At 40.6% G+C, this 19,798-nt stretch overlaps 1 protein-coding gene across 2 annotated transcripts; it reads right to left on the bottom strand.

Moving 5' to 3' along the window:
* Window positions 1-7,682: 7,682 nt before the first annotated feature.
* On the bottom strand, window positions 7,683-17,707 carry REXO2 (RNA exonuclease 2). 2 transcript variants are annotated; one of them, XM_059181369.1, is made up of 7 exons: window positions 17,491-17,706; window positions 16,447-16,530; window positions 13,340-13,417; window positions 12,634-12,745; window positions 11,183-11,291; window positions 9,814-9,867; window positions 7,683-8,135 (listed from the first exon to the last, which is right to left on the bottom strand). In XM_059181369.1, exons 1-7 carry the CDS (start codon window positions 17,635-17,637, stop codon window positions 8,006-8,008), a joined length of 714 nt encoding a protein of 237 aa, XP_059037352.1. In that variant the 5' UTR covers window positions 17,638-17,706; the 3' UTR covers window positions 7,683-8,005. The 2 variants fall into 2 exon arrangements, with proteins under 2 accessions (XP_059037352.1, XP_059037361.1); XM_059181378.1 differs by lacking the exon at window positions 9,814-9,867 and having other exon boundaries at window positions 17,491-17,707.
* Window positions 17,708-19,798: the final 2,091 nt, after the last annotated feature.

The following is a 19,798-nucleotide window of genomic DNA, read 5'->3' as shown; positions in this document are numbered from 1 at the left end:
TACAACTCAACACCAAAAAAGGGAACAATCCAATTAAAATACGAACAGAGCACCTCAACAGACATTTTCCCAAAGACATACTGGTGGCCAAGGCACAAAAAGATACTCAACATCACTAATAAAGGAAACGCAAACCAAAACCACAATGAGACATCACCTTACATCTGTCAGAATGTCTAGCATCAAAAAGACAAGAAATAACAAGTATCAGCAAAGATGTAGAGAAAAGGGAACCCTCGTGCTGTGTTGGTGGGAATGAGAATTGGTACAACCACTGTGTAAAACAAAACAGAAGTTCCTCAAAAAATTACAAATAAAAATACCACATGATCCAGTAATTCTATTGGATCCCAAGGGAAATACCCACCCGCCACCCCCCTGGAAAAAGAAAATACTAATCTGAAAAGATACAGGCACCCTTATGTTTATTGCAACATTATTTACAATAGCTAAGATATGGAAGCAGCCCAAGCGTCCACTGACTGATGAATGGATAAAGAAGCTGTGGTATGTTTATACAATGGAAAACTAATCATAAAAAAGAATGAGATCTTGCCATCTGCCAAAACAAGGATGGACCTAGAGGGCATTATGCTAAGTGAAACAAGTCAGAGAAAGATAAATACCATGTGATTTCACTTATATGTGCAATCTAAACAACAAAATAACCCCCCAAAACAGACTCGAATACAGAGAACAAAGTAATGGTTGTCAGGTGACTTGGGTAGGGAGAAGGGCAAAAGAGATAAAAGGGATCAAGAGGTACAAATTTCCAGTAAGTCTGGGAGATGATATGTACCCCATAGGGAATATAGTCAGTAATATTCTAATACTACTATGTGGTCACAGATGACAACTGTACTTGTGGTGAACACTGAGAAATGTATTGTGGAAACACTTATGTTGTACGTAACACTGTATGTCAACTCTACTTCATAAGCAACCAGCATGATCAGAATCTTCAAAAAATGTATCAAAATAAGTGAAAATAAAGTTTTAGTCATAACACTTATTTTCTATCAACTAAATACTATCTAACTTAATTCTTCAGAACTATGGACATTAGCCATCACATTTAAGTAATTTATCTATTTTCAAAGAAGAAAATCCCAAAGCACAACCATTCTCCCACTTAATTTTAGAACCTTTTTTATCATGATCTCTATTTCCAGGGTCTTTCAGGAGCTCAGTATTTAAAAGTATGTCATTCTTTCCCCCCAAAACCAGTATTAATTGTAGGAAACGTACCTATAACCTTCAAACTTAAACTAGATTTGGGATTTAATTCAAGTGAAATTATTTTTTTTCCAATTTTCAGACTTTATCTGAAACTCTAAAATAATTTTAAAACTCGTGCCTGTCCCCTTTCCCCACCCATCCTCAGAAAGCTGGTGTTGGAACATCGACGACTTCATAGCTAAAGGTCACGCAAAACCAATTTCGGAATGTCCAAACTGGAAAAAGAGAGCTTCCAATAACCTAGGAACCCACAGCATTCTTAGAAAGAACTCTGGAAAGACTGTACAGGGTCAACAATAGTGAGAAACACATGGACAAAGCATGTAGCTTTGACACTCTGGTCATTCGCACATCACACAATTTCACCTCAACTAGAACCACAAGGCTTTCATTGTTTATCCGCCAGCTCCTCTCATTGAGTAACTGTCAAGAAGAATTACTTGGGTAGGAGAGAATGTATCTTCTTTCTCTCCTCTTCCAGGAGTGTACTGGAGAGCTGTCCCACCCCAAGCATAAATATACCACAATGATTCCCAAACTCCAGTCTGGGGACTGACACAGGCCCAGGATGAAGATGATGTGTTTTTTTTCAATGTGAAGTGCAATGAAAATAAGGACACAATTTTCTCACAACGCTAAATGTATTCCACTTCAAGTACCTATCCCTTATTCTGAAACTACATACCTCTGTATAAGTTTTTGTTTTGCTTTTAAGATTTCATTTTCTTGAGAGAGAGAGAGAGAGATCACAGAGGGAAAAAGAGAAGCAGACTCCTCGCTGGGCAGGGAGACCGATGTGGGACTCAATCCCAGGTCCCTGGGATCGTGACCTGAGCCAAAGGCAGGCGCTTAACTGACTGAGTCACCCAGGCACCCCCCTTTGTTATGTTTAAAAATGTCTTTTATGAAATAATGGTGATAGAAGATGGTATTTTTAACATCCTTCTCTGGTAAAATAAACATTGGTAATCTCTAGAGATTATCCAAATAGCTCAGCATTTTTACTATTTATAAAAGGCAAAGCTGTGGAAAATGAACAGTGATAATCTGGGGTAGAAACAATTTTTCTAGTAAGAGCAGGCCTGGAGCACGTCATAAAAACCCCCATATTTCTGGAAGCTTATGTTGAACATAGAGTCAAATAAGAGCCACCTTTCCTCCTACTCCACTCTAGGGACGTCTACAAATTCCCTTCACGGTGTCTCTAGTATTGGTCCTGCTTTTCTTCTGACATGGTTTCTTTTCTGCTAGTTATTAAATGTGAACATAAAAATGATGGGGCGATCATGTCAACATATTTCGTGAAGTGCTCCAAGGACAGAATAAGAAGGTACAAGGTAGAATGAAATTATTTAGGACCACTAGAATAGTAAAGATAAGTGTATAAGAAAAATAAATGAATGACTCAGAGGAACTACAACCAAGGAGAGTGAAAGTATTTACTACATACGGTCTCTAACTATTAACCTGTAAAGAGAGCGGGCGAGGTAGAATGGAAAATGGAGAGGTTTTCCCACAGAAGCAAAACAGGCCTGGATGGCAAGGCAGCCTTCATGAGCCAGTTAACCTAGATTATGCAGGAAGTACACGTGATTCAGAAGTCAGAAGCATGTCTCCCCCACCTCCTAGAGCGAACTTTAAGGTAGGAAGAAGGCTGAATGCTCTCAAAGGATATTTGTTCAATTTCCTTTGTAAAAAAAAAAAAAAAACAGCCATTCCTTACACCTCTTTGATGCTGACATAACAGAAAGCAGCTCCCTAAATTCTCCAAATTGGGAAACAGAATTCTTCTTCCCAAAGGCACAAGCAAGTGTCCCCAAGCTCAGCTCATCCAGGCCACCTTTCATTTACACATTCGTCCTAAGAGAGGATCATTCTGAAAATGGGTTGAGTCAAATTATGCATCCTTTTTTTTTTTGGTGGTAAAATATACCTAAAGTTTACTATTTTTTCCATTTTAAGTGAAGCAAGTTCAGTGGCACTAAGTACAGTTGACCTCTGAACAACATGTTTTGAACTACACCACTCCACATATATGTGGATTTTTTTCAATAAATATGTTGGGAAATTTTCGGAAATATGCGACAATTTGAAATAAGTCACAGACGAGCTGCACAGCCTGGAAATACGGAAAAAAATTAAGAAAAGGTTAGGTATGTCACATATGCATAAAATATATGTAGATACTATTTCAACATGACTACCGTAAAACATACACAAACTGAATGTAAGTTACAAATTTATCAAAACTTACCCAAACACTAATAGACCATACAGGGCATCATCCACAGCTGAGAGAAATGGAAGCGAATATGAAGACGCAATATTAAATCATAACTGCATAAACCATACTGCTGTAATAATTTCAGAGCCACCATCTGTGAGAATATCTACTTAAAATGTTGTGTGGCACTAATCATCCCTGCATGAGCACTGCAGGGAAAATGATCTCTAGAGAGTCTATTAGTAAAGTTTCGGGGCAGTAAAAATTTACATATGCAGATTTTGACTGGGGGGGGGCATGGTGCCCCAACCTCTGTGTTGTTCAAGGGTTAGCTGTACAATTCGCATAGTTATGCACCCCAAATTATGCAAGTTCTCGCGGGTCCTCGAAGATTCTGCAGGCTGTTTATGGTACGTTTCCATTTGCACAAGAATGTATTTTTTTGCTCCCCAATCCTTCCATTTTCTAGAACTCATTCCTGAATCAGAGACTCCTGTTTTCTGTATCCTGGAACACCAGTGGTCTCACAACCCAGGCGCAAAATGAAACTGATTAAACTCCCCCGGAAACCAGGTTAAAGCTCGGGTCTGATGCACTAGACTCGACAAGTCAGTTATGAAAGCAATGACTACACGGTTAGTGCCGTGAAGATTTATAATCCCTTATTCTCAGCAGCCTTTAATTGAGATAGCAGACATACAGAAATTACATACTTAAGGAACACAACATAATGTTTTTATACATATGTACATATTGTAGGGAAAAAACCCATCGAGCTAAATAAGTAACCATATGTAGTTACCCCTTTGCATGTGTGTTGAGGAGATTTAAGACCTGTCCTCTGAGAACAGTTCAAGGACCCTTCTACTCAGTAGAAAAGACTCAACAAGAAGAAACTCTTCATTTCTGCAAGTACCGTGGCTATGGTATAATCAGGAGCCGCATAAAATTAAAAGGCTTTGGTCAAATAACCCAAACTCAATACTCACAACAGATAGCGTGTAGCGAAAAACAGAGCATTAACAGCTTCTGCCTCATCAAAAGATACGGAAGGAACAGCTTTCACTTTCATGAATCTGCTACAGACGGCTTATCCTAACAACCAATTTTCCACCATCCCAGCTGCTTATTAATGTTTCGAGATGTAAATGCTTGAGTGTACCTAGGACTGTCATGCACTGTCACAAGGCAATCAGTATGTCAAAATGTATTTAATGACAGAACCGCATGTGAACATTACAACTAGCTATTCTTACCTTTTTTAAGGCTTACACATACAAGAACACCACTTCTGCCAAAAGAAACCGATCAATTTCCCTGTAAATTTGTCCACTGCTTTATTAATACAGAGATCTATTGTTTTGTCAATGATAAAACACAGGGGTCTCAGGCTCTGTCCTTATCTGTTATGGCTAAGCTACTGAAAAAAGGGGGTCTTTCTGGCCCACACACTCACTGTAATGGGAAGATGACAAAAAGCACTCGAGGAATGCTGACTGGGACTATCATCACTGTACTAATCCGTTCACCTTACGAGTTTAATTCAGGGGAAATATACCTGGGTAATCCTGTGCATAGAGCTTGCAGGATAATTACAGCTCAGCCAGGAGAACCACCAACTGAAAAGCCCTCGGGAGCTCTGGAACAGCAAGTTCTGCTAAACAAACATACTGATCATTCTTAAGGCCGTGGTTATATTTAAACCAATTTGCATGGCAGCTCATTTCACAGAAATTACTTCATAGCTTCAGGAATCCCATGTGAAATCCGTTAGGAGAACTACCAATTTAAATTTCCTTTTTTTTTTTTTTAAGCAGACTGATAAATAATGAACTGATCACCGAACCATCATGCCTTTACACAGACCTGCCTTGGACCAGATTTGCTTATTTCACAGGCTGCCAATTATCTTGCTAAAAATTAACATGTGCTCCATCAGGAGATACTGCTCCCGTAGGAAGACATGGAATAGAGGATTAAATAAGTGAGCAGGTCGTTCATGGGACAGAAGACTTAAAATGAACACATGGAGCTAAAATTCTTAAGAAAACAAAACGGCAGGGCAGGCAGGACAATTAACCTGATGACCACGTGGGCCAGCTGTGGGGGAGAACTCCTGCACCACTAACAGCAGCATCTGCTTCCTTGGAACCTTTCTCAAGCCCAGTGTTCCCCTATCTATTCCCGTGTGAGAATTTGTAACATTCCTGAGAGCTGAGTAAGGACGAAGACTATTTTGCCAAATTTTAGTTGGAAGAACTAAGTCAACTCAAGGTCACACTGGCAGTGAGACAAGCCTCGGTAACACATGGTCCATCATAGGCCATTAAGTGAACGTGGATTTAAAATAATGCCCCAAACCCTCTTACACTGTTGGTGGGAATGCAAGTTCGTGCAGCCACTTTGGAGAACAGTGTGGAGATGCCTCAAGAAATTAAAAATAGAGCTTCCCTATGACCCTACAATTGCACTCCTGGGTATTTACCCCAAAGATACAGATGTAGTGAAAAGAAGGGCCATCTGTACCCCAATGTTTATAGCAGCAATGGCCACGGTCACCAAATTGTGGAAAGAACCAAGATGCCCTTCAATGGACAAATGGATAAGGAAGATGTGGTCCATATACACTATGGAGTATTATGCCTCCATCAGAAAGGATGAATACCCAACTGTTGTAGCAACATGGACAGGACTGGAAGAGATGATGCTGAGTGAAATAAGTCAAGCAGAGAGAGTAAATTATCATATGGTTTCACTTATTTGTGGAGCATAACAAATAGCATGGAGGACAAGGGAGATGGAGAGGAGAAGGGAGTTGAGGGAAATTGGAAGGGGAGGTGAACCATGATAGACTATGGACTCTGAAAAACAATCTGAGGGTTTTGAAGGGGCAGGGAGTGGGAGGTTGGAGGATCCAGGTGCTAGGTATTAGAGAGGACACGGATTGCATGGAGCACTGGGTGTGATGCAAAAATAATGAATACTGTTACACTGAAAAAATAAAAAATAAATAAATAAAATAATGCCCCGGCCACCAGAGCTGATCGAGCAAGGCACCATTTCCCAGGGATCCTGGACGAAACGAGTCCACTCTCACAGCACATCAAGGTGCTCACCATGTACCAAGCCCTGAGCTCAGAACTATATGGGAAGCATTTCATTCTAACGTCATTCTTTAAGTCAGATACCATCATTCTCATCTTATAAGTAAGAAACTTGAGGCTTAGAGAAGTGAACTTGCAGAGCCACTCAGTAGGTCTCAGAGCTCAAATCTGAACCCAGAGCTTGATTCAAGAGCGCTGTCCTCAACTGGGATACAGTCCTGTCTTCCAAACCACTGAAGCTGGCACATGAGCTAAACCCATTCTACTCCAGGCAGCAGAAAGAACAGTCAGAAGTCAGCAGACTAACGTTTTCTCAGCTTACACCTAACTATACTTATAAATTTGAGCCTTGATTGACTCATCTGGAAAAAAGTTCAAGTCTTTCTCCACTCACACAGTTGGTTGTTGCAAAGCTAAAAAAAACTTAGTACATAAAATTATGCTAATCCTGATCCACAGGCTAATGATTCCTGATCTATAATTCTCACGCATTGGGATCACACCACTATGTCCACATAATGGCCGGAACAGGCTACGGAATGCAATTTGAGATCCAGTGGTTCTCTAGGATAGGCAGAAGCTACCTATGGGCCTTCCCAATCCTGATTTCTTGCCTTAAGAAGACATATGTCAGAGTGAGTTGTGTTCTACAGACAAGGGATTCTGGCTAAGGATTCACCTTAACACTGTGCTGTAAAGTACACAAATTAGGAGTTAAGATAGACTGAAAACCTTTCTCAGATACTTACAGAGCATTACACCTGGGGCAGCCAATGTTTTATAAAACTAGCACATGACAGTGTAAGACAGAGTATCTCTTCAATAAACCTTCTTACTTACAGAATCCCTCTCTGATGACGGACTTGAATTTATGGCGTGCAGTGAGAAGTAGCCATTCCGGAGCTCTGCCAGTTCGATAACCACAACAATGAGCCCAAGTTTGCTTCAATTATTCTGTGCTTGACTTATAGAGCAGAATAGAACAAGTTCACCGGCTGTTTAACATACGAAGAGTTAACCCATCCCTGTGTCATCATGAGAATTTCAACATCAACCGTACCGCTGAGAAAAAAGCCACCATTTCAAACTACTAAAGAATAGATGGAACAAAAACATTTGCATTTCAATAGAACTAGCTTTATTATTATATTATTATTATTATTTTAAACAAAAGAAATGGTCTAAAAGCAAATGCAGATATGTACCGAGGGATGGACATGACCTGGTACTTACAGAGGAGCTGCTGTATCATAAATGAAAACAGAATGTTAGGAGAAAAATGGTATTTCAGGTGCTGTCTGCTTGAATAATCTGGAGACGCAAGTTAACTGAAAGAAGGTGCTGTGCCAAGCAATCAGTGGGAACAAAAAACAAAACCAAACGCAACCACCAGCAGCTGCTTCCCAAGAACTATGCGCTGACAGCATGAGCCCTGCCATCAACTCACAGTCTTCTCATTTTCCCCGTTTTCTATAATTTTCCTCTTCTTTTCATCTGTTTTCTTCTTGAAGATGTTATTTCGGTAAAACTGAAGTTCTTTGATGCTTTCACTAATGTCATCGAGCGCCCTACAAGCAAACACATCACACTGAAGTGAAATGCCCACGGAGGAAGGAAGCCATCGACAATGTAACTTAGGAGTAACAACAGGTACTACTGTAAATGCTGCTGACACCGTCTAGAAGAGGAACGTTTCAATCAAGCAAATGTAAGTGCTTTGTTAAAAAAAAGAAAAAACTGTATTAAAAAAATTTTTTTCCCTAAAATATATCAGATGATAAAGTCTCCTAGACTGTCCTATAAGATGGTGAAGGGTTCCATGGAAAAAAGAATTCTAGGTTCAAGTGAGTTCAGGAAAAACTAAGTCCAGCACTCCTTTTCTGAACTTCTGTGCAAAGCATTTACTGTGCTAATGTGGGCTGTGAGTGTCCACGGGGAGGATCTACTACACACACAGTGTGTCTAAAATGTAATCAACCACGTGTGTGGGTGTGGAATAATCATTAACAGCTCTTGGAACAGAATTTGGGGAACACTGTGCAAGATTTAATGACATCCCTGTACAAAATACAATGACCTGCTCAAACGTGACTCGTGACTCAGTCATAATAAGCATCAATCATCAGCCAGTACCTGGCCAACACGGAGGTTGTGCCTCCACTCTAAGGGAGATGTGTGCTACCATCAGCTACAACACACTCTTCTCTAACATGCTCTCTCATCTGTCGAGTCTGAGAAATCGGTAAGCTAGATTATGAGAACCGTGTGCAGGTCCATCAGTAAGCTCTGAATGAGAAGTCAAGGGCCTCTATCCTTATGTTCCACAGCAGAAACATCCATGTGGTTGATCATGGGATGCGTTTTCAGAACTTGTAAGGCATGTTACAGAATGGTAAATACCATAGATACACTGTGACCTTTCTAAAGATTGAAAAATGCCGAAATCCAAAAGGCATCAAACCCTAATTGTTTCAGATGAGGTATTGGAAACCTGCATTCCTGCACTGGGGTCCATGCAATTCCCCTCCCCCGACCCCGCAAAGAAACACTAGCAGGCCGGGTTCTTTATAGCAGGGACTCAGTCTCTGTTTGCCTAGACTGTGCACATAGGCACTCAGTAAACGGATGCACTAAATGCTGCCCTTAGAAGCCAGCAGTAAATCCCCAATTAAGTCTTACGTTCCTCCTGAAAGACGACAAAATTAAAAAAACAAAACAAAACAAAAAAACACAACTTTTTTTTAAAGTAAAAGAGCCAGTACAGGACAGTAGATAAACAAAATCTTCAAATTTCTTGTGTACCTGTGGCTAAGTCTGCAGACTTAATAGAAAGGATCTGAAACACTCAAAAGTGCCAAAGTTAGGCTAACTATGTTAACCCAACTGTTGACAAAGTATTCTAATTTTAAGTGGCTACAAGTATTCATATCCTTGCTGGGAAGAATATTAATACTGCTCATTACTAGAAAGATTAAAGACTGCTTCAACACACCTACAAACTAAGCTATCTTTTAGTGTTAAAACTGGAGTGAAGACATAAGATGCTACATATCTCAGAAGGAATATCAGAATCCTGACCAGAATTTCTAATAATCATAGCAAAAGAAAGTTAACTTTATGCTAGCTGGCTTTTACTTGTTCCCCCAAGAAAAAAACAGTGGAGGACAGACACTATTTTAAGCAGTCAGGAACTGGAGGGTTACATGTGTGTCAGATTGCCAAGCGCTTAGAAGGACCCAAACTTACCTGTGAGAAGCAGCCTTCTTTGGTGCAAATTCATATTCTTCTGGATACCAGCGTCTATACACAGCAAAAATGGAACTCTCAAAGGAAACTGTCTCAAATATACTGGATAATTACCTCCTTCAAGTCATTTATTAACACTGAAAAAGGCATTTTGGGTTGTGACTCCAGAAGCCTCCTTGCCTGGGACTGTGTCTTCACCCTAGCTCTTCCCGGTAAGCAAGCTCATGCTCATCCACGATTCCTAAATTCACTCCACTCCAGCCCTCTCCTACCTTGTCACGGATGGCCAACCACCTGCATCTCCGCCTACGAATCCATCAGACACTTCTAATGAACACATGTAAACCTACACTTATCCTCAAGACCTCCCTTCTCCCACCCACCCCATCTGCTTTTGTTCCTATTTTCCCCTTTATCTTTGAACAATACCATCCTCTGCCTAACTGCAGAAACCAGGAACTGCAGAATTGCTTAGAGCTCTTCCTTTCCCTCATTCCCCCATTCGAACACGGCATACCATGCCAAGTGACATCTCAAGATGTGACATTCTCCACACCCTTCTCTGCCACCCAAACACCATGTCCCTAGCTCATTCTTCTGTCTCCAAGACAAGGCAAAAGTGTCCCTTCTTATCGCCCCCTTTTCTGCCACCTTATGATCAGAATGACCTAATCGTATCACGGATTCTTCTACTTACACATCTTTAAGGGAAACCGACTCTCATGTTAACCATCTCAGCCCTTCACAATTTGTTCTTACTTCCCACCTTTTTCAAGCCGCATGCCTGGCACTTTGGCACTGATGGACCATTTGTAATTCCCCTATCTCCCTGAGCCCTCATTTCTTCATACTTCGGCCCGTTCTCTGGAATCCTCCCGCCTCATTTAAATGCCAGGAAAACATCCAACTCCTCTTCCAATCTCAACTTAAACTTCCTATGTGGAACTTTCCCCGGCTTCTCATTCCTTACTCCAACATCTCGGGGCTCCTTCCCCCCGGTGCCCCCAACAGTCAGTATGCACATTTCCATTACAGAAGTCATCACACAGTGTATGTGCAGCACCAATTCTAGGCTATTTCAAGGCTTTTCATTTGTTAGGTTCCCAGCGCATAGGCCAATGCCTAGCACAGAATGGTGTTCAATAAATTTTGTGAACTAATGAAATTTATACATAAGATTTTCGACATTGTTTTCCCCATTTCTCACCAGTCCAGAATCAACTAAGGACCTGTCCAAGTCAGAAAGGGAGGAAGTTACACATCCACTTGGCACCCTCAGTTCTAGCATTCTATTCAATTACTTTCCACAAATTCTCAATTAAAACATGCTAAATGAGGCAATTTAATGGATCCTAAATATAGCCCTTACCTGCACAGTTCTTTAACAGTGCTCACATCAATTATTCTATAATGAAGATGTTTCATGAACTGGGGCATGTATTTGTCAAGAAACTTCTTATCTGCATGAACTGAATTTCCTAGAAAGACACGAAGCATACCGCATCTGTGTATTTCTAGCAGTATACAACAGGATATCAAAATTATTAACCGGTACTGAAATGGAGGGGATTTTTTTTTTTTTTAATTCAAACAATTCCTAAAAGCATCTCGGAATTTCTAAATCAGGTTTGGTGCATTTGATTGGGCTACAAATACAGACTTCTGAGTATTTACTCAGTCTAGCTCATAATAATTTTATAAATAGCCTCAATGGACAAAAAGGATAAATTCCACATACTTAAAATAATGCACAAATCCATTTGTTACTTTTTCAGATCATACCAAATGTGCACATTTTCTCCCAGTGTCATGAAAGCCACACTATTAACACTAAAAACTTAACCACATTAAGTAAATAAAACTTTATTCACATTCCAATTTTAACAAACTGTATCCATATTCATGTTTCCATACAGTAATTTATATTAAAAACACTAAATTTTAAATAACTACTTTAAAATAAACAGCAGCCAAACTAGCTAGAGGGAAAATATACATACAACATATACTCTAGTACTTAAAGTCAAAACTTTTAAAATGAAATTTAAGAAAAGTATAAGTTATTGTATCAGTTTACATATACAAATGCAAATACACCTCCAGAGACCATTAACTTTTCTCTGACAATGGCTGTACTTTCAAAATCCTAGTAGAACTGGCCCAGTTTAAGCAGTCACTGTCACACAGGAAAGAAAAGAAGGGAAAAAAAAAAAAAAAACAAACAGGTGGACATTTTAGATTGAGACTCAAGAGACAAAATAACCAAATGAAATGGATGGGACTTGACGGAGTACTGGTTCAAAAACAAGTAGACATTTGGCACGTGGACTAGATGTCAAACGGTATTAGTGAATTATTTTTAATTACCTTAAATGTGATAATGATACTGTGGCTACATGAGAAAATGTCCTTATTCTTAAGAAATACACGATGAAGTACTTAGAAATGAGGTGTCAAAATGTCTACAATTTACTTTCAAATGTCCGACAAAAAAAAAACAGACAAGTAAAACAAATATGGCGCAAGGTTAAACCATTACCAAATCCAACTTTCCTGTACATGTGAATTTTTTCCATAATAAAAATATAAAGGAAAATTTCATTGAGTGAGTCTATGTACCCCAAATCGGGTTTCAGGGCAGTTTCCCAATACTCCTGTTATAAATTACACAAGGAAACTTGAACGCAAAATTAAGATGTATAATCCAAGTGAGGGCAAGTGGAAGGCATGATGGTCTTAGTTGATCTTTCTGGAACTGCAGTCTCTTGAACCACTACAATGGAACACTATCTACAAGGTATACATAGGATTGGATTTTACCTGCAAGTGGACAGAGCCCCGGAGGAGTCTGCTGTCGTACAAAGGACAGAAATTCATACTCTGCCTGCTGCAATGTCATTGTACTCTCCTTCACTGCCTTGGTTAGACCAGACTGCAAGAGAGAATCCCCAGCCCCCACCAGAAACACATCAAGTCAGTTTTCAAAGGCATCCAGAAATGAAACTTCACTGCTAAAATGGGCAAATATAACCATACATGGACCATTTATAAAGCTCAAGTTCAACTGAAACTGCCATCTTTGCACTGATTTTTTTTCTTAAAGAATTCAGGTCAAATAAGCTATGTTCCTGATTGTTAATAGCATTTCCACACAGTCAGAAAAAGATGGTGCTCAAAGTCCAACCTCTGGGAAGAAACCACTATTAACAGGAGAGCAGCATTCCCCCTTTTCTGAAAGTTGATGTCTAACCTTATCCAAAAGACTGATTTGAGCAATACTTGACAATCCGTAATGCGTTCGCGATAGACTGAGTGCAGGAGAGGAAAAAAGAGAACATTCAGAAGATGATCTCGAGAGGTTCCAAAGATGACAGGTAAACAAGCAAGCAGTCTCCCAGGCTCGCCAAGCAATCTTCCTCTAACCCTTTTTAAAATCCCATCCAACAATGGTATAGGATTCAGATGTGGGAGCAACACGCTTGTTACTGATCCCCAAAGCAGCACTCCTGTTATTTGGTAATGTTACCTTCCCATGATGTTCCTTACACCAATCTGACATGCTGTCCAGTAACTCATCTGGCTGTTTTATAATCAGGTTAGGACCCTGTGGATGGGAAAAGCCATTAGTCATCCAGAATTGACAGGGATAACCGTGGTTTCTGTGTTAAAGTTTATGCTGCTGTCAGGATTCAATACACAGATAGCAGGAGAAAGAGATGAGGGCCCTTTGTTACCTCTGTAAGTGATTCTTATTCATTCTAGTGCTGTTTGCAACAGCAAAGAGGAATGCATGTGCACACACGCACACACCTACCTCTGAAAAGTGAAATGCCTATTAATAAAAAACATTGGTTGTCTGTCAAGGGTCAGCAACCTATAGCCAGAGTCTTTGGCTTTTTTATCCCCTCTATTACCAGCAAGCTAAGAACGATTTTTACATTTGTCAAGAGTTATAAAACTAACATGTGACAGGTATGTAGTACTCCAAGCCTAAAATATTTACTATTCAGTCTTTTTTTAACCAAGAGCTTGCCAACCTCTAATTATGAGTTCATTTTGGAAGGTGTCTATATTGCCAAGTGAAAAAAACAAATTGTAGGACAGTATATATGTGCATGTGATCTTGTGTACATGTGTTTAAAAACACACACACACATTTATATATGCATGCAAAATACCAAGAAAATATACAAACTTTGGGGAGTAGGATGCAGCAGCAGAACAGGGCAAAAAACAGCTTACTACACATACATGTTGGATAAAGTTATAAGGTTTAATTTTAACAATATTTTTATATCAAAAGGTTAAAAAGGTAACTGGTAACACTTGAGGAAAACAAGAAAAAGTAACACGTGGCTGTCAAATTCTCTGCTCCATTTAACAGAACACTAAGTGTCTCAGATGAGTCCCAGCTGTCAAGTCATCGTGGGCATAGTATCTCCTGAACGATGGCGATAACAGACTGCTCCTTTCCCTCAATGGAATGTTTAACATAGGATAAAAGAAATTATAGATATCAAAGTTCTTTGAATTCTTGGAAGAAAAGTATTCTATGAATCCAAGGTATTATTGCTACTAAGTAATAAAAATAGTTCGCAATCACTGAGAGGAATGGCTAGAATTTAACTACTGGACATCTAAAAACTAACAAGGAGCTTTAGCCAAATAAGAAAAACCAGTAAAGGCAATCTCTAAGATGCAAAAAATTCGTTCTGATTACATATTTTTTTAAAAAACCAAAAAAACCTCATCCTGTTTAAAAAAAAAAATTTTAACAAACCATGATGAAAAAAGCAAACTATTTTATTTATTTATTTTTTTAATTTCTTTTCAGTGTTCCAGAATTCACTGTGGAAAAAGCAAACTATTAATCTAAGGCCATCTAACTTATTTTAGGTCCCAGTTTGGCACATGAAGCTACCTACAGAAAAATGTTCAGGGTAGGATATTTGCTCTTCTACCAGTATAAAACATCTTCCTCAGACTCATACACAAGAATAAAACATATTTTCCACAGAAAGAACACTTAAGAGTGCCTTTTTTTTTTTTTTTAAACATTCTTATCCTCATCTGACTGGGTCTATTCACAAATGCCACACTCATCTGCAGCTGTGTGAATACAGACCCAAATTTCCTCCAGGGTACATATTAACTAACTGGCCCATTAAACTGTCAGTATTTCACATTATATCAACAGTCTAAAGGAAAAACTCTTCTTCAGCCAAGGGTACGTAGGGCTCACAAAATAAAGACACTTTGCTATTCATCCGCACTAAATTCCAAGTAACACGGAAAAAACAACCAAAGCTAAAACATAGAGGTTTATTTATATAACGTTTAAAAAAATTTAAAAAAAAAAAAAAGAGCTAGTTGTTATGACGAGAAACACAAAGTCTCAGGACTCTCCTCCAGCTGACGTATCCAGCGGTACTCCACAAAAGTCACAAATCATCTATAAATGCCTCCTCCCATCCCTTACCTACTTCTACTAAGTAGAAGTCTTACTGCGCATTAATGAAACCTACCAATGACAGTAGCACATCACTCCTGCTCTCAGGGAAGTGATTTTAATAGGACCACCTTTTCCACAAACATCCCTACCGTGTTCCTACTCTAGAATTTCTTATAGCCTCTGAAATGGCTAACAGTATGAGACCAGGGACCAATTCCAGATTAGGGCTTTCACCCTCTACCAATCAGATGCCCTCACACACTTCTCAAATGCTTCATAAGTGGCCGAAAGGCAACAGGTGTGTTGCTTTAATATTTCAGCTAAAAGCAGCATGTTAAAACCTTAATCATGCCCAATATATCAACAAGAGAGTATTCTGATTCTGCATCAACAGAATTCTAAAATCTTAAAACAGATCTAGACAAGCACATACCCTAATTGAGAAGACAGAAATTGGGCATACAGAGAGTAGAGTTAAAATTAAGGTGGTGATAGGGGCGCCTGGGTGGCTCAGTGGGTTAAGCCTCTGCTTCCGGCCCAGGTCATGATCCCAGGGTCCTGGGATTGAGGCCCGCATCGGGCTCTCTCTCCTTGGCGGGGAGACTGCTTCTCCCTCTCTCTATCTGCCTACTTGTGACCTCTCTGTCTCTGTCAAATAAACAAAATCTTTAAAAAAAAAAAAAAAAATTAAGGTGGTGATGGAGAGATTAACTTTGGCCTGAGTCACTAATCCTGAAGAGACAATAGCTGGTTCTCTTATTGGCTAGAAGTACTTCACTCAAACCAGCTGGGTTAAATTTCTGACTTCCCCAGTAACAAGCCAGGTGGCCTTGGGCAAATTACCCAGTATGTCTGAGCCAAAATGTCCTCCTCTATGTGTGCAACTACGTACCTCATAGTTGTTCTAAGGACTAAAAGTAGATACACATAAAGCACTTAGAATTGTGCGAGGCACACAGTAAGGGCTCCGTAAACAAGGGCACGTATGCTTCTGTAATTTTTGGCATGGATAACTGAAAAATAACTAGACTGTGAGACAGACTACTTTGGTTCCAGAACCAACCCTACCATGACCTAGCATATTCCTTTAGAACTTAACCTATATGGACCTCAGTTTGAAAAATGATTTAGATTTCTAATACGCTCTAAAGAGTATGACTGTATTACGTGGTATCACCTACTTCAGCCAAAATGTTGAGATCAGAGTCAGTTATCAGACAGGCCATCTCAATAATCTGGTCCTTCTCAATGTCCAATCCTGTCATCTGCAATCAAAAATAAATAGGTAACACACAAAATCATCTTTCTGGTCTATTTTACCCAATTTTTATGTGACAATAATTCCCTCAAGCATATTCCATTTCTATCCCATAGCCTGGATAAAAGAGACAATAATGCTTCTCTGGCAAGCCCCCAAGACACTGACATGAGTAACTTATTCGGTGAATATTTGCCAAGGGCCTAGTTCTACTGTAGGACAGATGCAAAGTCAGCAAAATTGAGTGCTGACAGCATTCAATTTGGTAAGATACAACTCACATCACTACATCTCCGCAGTTTACAAAGTTTTCCTATTAATTATGCCTCTTGATCTTCCTTACAACCTAACGTATAAAGCACTGTTCATACCCCCATTCCACGTATAAGAAAACTGAGGCCCAACCGAGGGGGCAGTCTGCAGCGTTAAGTATGGAAAACCTAAAGGGATCAGAACCGGGTTCTAGCCCCATCACGGAACCTAATAGCATGACCTTCAGTGAGCTCAGTCCTCTCTCGGGGCCTCAGTTTTCTCGTTTGTGGAGTGAGAGGTAAGGCTGAGTCACGTCCGGAGTCCCGTCCAGCTAACAACCTAGGGTCCTGTAAGACTGCGGAAGGAGAGTCTGGAGTCTAGCACAGTCGCTGTCCCAACCCCCCCCGCCCCTCCCCCCCAAGCGAGCCTAAACCCAGAAGGACCAAAGCGTTAGGGAGGGTCACGCTTGGGCAGAGGGGGTTGGGGAGCCATATGGATGACTCTTCCCTCTGGAAAAGAAACCCCACAGCCCAGCACAGTCCCCAGCGCCTACAGGACTCCAGCCTGCCGACTTGCCCGCGCAGCCTACAGCCGTCGGCGCTCACCTGCCACACCTGAAACCCAGAGACCCGCCGCTGTCCGCGGACAGGCTCAGCTCCCCCGTCTACGCGCGGAACCTCACTCGTCTCCCTTCACCCTCGCCGACCGCACTCACCTCCAGGTCCACCCAAACCATCCGCTGAGCCATGCTCTCCCCTGCCGCCATGGCTGCGCCACCTTCGCGGACACCCCGCGACCTGAACTGCCCTCGACTCCCACCCACACCTCGCAACAGCCTGGAGCCCAGAGAGCCGCCTAGCATCACCCGGCACGAGCCGCCACGGCCCCAGCCTCTCAGCCGGCGCTGGCGCAGGCGCGATGGTCGCTAAACGTCGCAAACCCGCGGGGAGGCGCAGGAGTGAAAACCACAAGTCCCAGGAACCAGTGCGCCAGCTGGCCCTGAACAATCCGGCTTAGCTGCCGAATGGGACGACGGGAGTTGGAGTCTCGCCGGGTGTTCCGACCGATTTCCCCACCCCCGCCACGTGTTTTCGGATGTTACTGGACGCGCATGTTTTTCAGAACTAAGTTTATTCGTCTCACAAGAGTTATTTCCTAAGTTTGGATTAGTTGCAAACCGCCTAGTTGAGAAAGAAGTCTCTTACTTTAGCCAAAAAAAACCCTGGTTGTTTATTCATAATTTTTTTCGAAATGTATCTTTCCTCTGTTTGCCCCCCCACACCCCCCCCTTTTTTTTTTTTTTTTTTTTTAACTTACCTGCCCCTCCACTCCCCACCTGGCATGTATTTTTCTCCTTGACCTAAGGCAGCAGTGCGGTGTGCTTCTTTCTCGGCCAGAAGGCCGGTTTGGCTATCGTGAAATCCTTTAGAAATCCTTGAGATCTCGTGGGAGACACTCTTAGCACGCACTAGGTGTTCAAGAAGACTTTGTTCGAGGGCGAACAGTTGCTCTTTATTATGGAGGGAGGGGGTTTGTTTCAGCTCAGCTGTGGGGTGTCAACGGTGACGACTTCCTGCTTAACCCTTACGAGTCCTCAAAGTTTAAATCTTGTCCTTTTATAACGAATCTATGCCGCAAATTAAAATGAACTAAAAACAGCTCTGCCTGCTCTGTAATCTGCTGTGGTTTTGATCGAAGTATGGGTAATCTCCGACGTAGCTATAGTTTCCATCATTTCCAGGAGTAGGGACCGCCATCAACAGAACCTGTCGACCCGGTACTGTCAAATTGCATCCATCTCTTTCAATCTTGGCTATTCAGTAGCGAAGTCGTGTGCAGAGTGCAACTTTGTCACAAACATTGGCTTCAGCCTGGAATTATACCTTCTATATACATATTTTTGAAAGCCCTATTGCCACTAATTACAGAGCTTGTGGTCCATTACGTAGTAATTCGTACCTGGTGAGCTGGTTTTGTGACAGAGAAACTTGTTGCCTAATCAGAGCTGTAAGGACAGCGTAGTATACGGGATGTCAACTTTAACTCCTTTGGTGTACCCAACCCACCACCTGCCAGGGCACACAGAAGCTCTTTGAAGGGTCTTGAAATTGTGTGCACAGATTGCATACTTACAAAGACTTTTATTGTGCACAAATGTGTATATATTATAACTGCATTGCCTGATGAGTCACATTGTTTTGCTATTGCTTTTGATTCATTGTAGCCTACTTTATAAGAAGTAGTCTACATTTCTTCTTGTCTCCCTTAGTTTTTAACTTGGTTCATACGAAGTAGAATCAGCTGAAATACAGAAACTTTTATCAATTGAGCTTTTTAACAACTTTTGTTTTCAAAGTTACTGCTGAAACACTGTTCAGTTTTATTAGAAATTACAAATTAGAAAATACTATTTAGATTTAAGAACTTATATCCTGAAAACTTATGACCTTAATTTTAAAATACTGTGTAAACATTTTGTGTGGACATTTTTGCAACTTTGGTTTTCGAATTAACTACTTTATAATGATACAGACACATTTTAGGTGAACGGTGCTATAATGTAAGGAGACTTCACAGTTGTTGGTTTTTGGTTGTAATATCACTACATTGGTGATCTTAAAGTTTAATGTCCCAAAGCAGAGGAATGTATGCACCACATTCACAAATCCCAACCATGTAAATGCAGACAGACACAAGAACATGGAACGTTAGAATCTGCAAGCAGCCTCATGCGATGGTGGGCTCAATCATTTCTTTGTCTATTCCACACCACTCTGCTCAGAGACTTTGCTTTTTCAATTCTGTTCAGATCCTATAAAAACTGCTTTTGTTAATTAACAACAAGGTTAAAGTGCTAAGAAATCTTGTTCTCTAATAGCATAGACTGTGACAAACTTTGCTATTGGAAGTCATTTTAGTGAGAATAGAACACCTCCTCTTAAAGAATCTGAGCCTTGTGAGTCATTGACACAGAAAAGCTGCCTCAATTGTCAACCCAGGGGCAGAGCTTCAGATAAAAGGTT

This window comes from Mustela lutreola, chromosome 1 (genome assembly GCF_030435805.1).
Source record: "Mustela lutreola isolate mMusLut2 chromosome 1, mMusLut2.pri, whole genome shotgun sequence".
NCBI classification, from domain to species: domain Eukaryota; kingdom Metazoa; phylum Chordata; class Mammalia; order Carnivora; family Mustelidae; genus Mustela; species Mustela lutreola.
The sequence above is the reverse complement of the archived record's forward strand: the minus strand, read 5'-3'. Positions and strand labels throughout refer to the sequence as shown.

Coding starts and splice junctions, on each gene's coding strand:
- REXO2 (XM_059181369.1), bottom strand. CDS start 17,637: ATGCTAGGCGGCTCTCTGGGCTCCAGGCTGTTGCGAGGTGTGGGTGGG. Junction 16,531..17,490: donor TGGTTTGGGTGGACCTGGAG/GTGAGTGCGGTC, acceptor TTTTGATTGCAG/ATGACAGGATTGGACATTGA. Junction 9,868..11,182: donor ACTGTTAAAGAACTGTGCAG/GTAAGGGCTATA, acceptor TGCTGTGTATAG/ACGCTGGTATCCAGAAGAAT.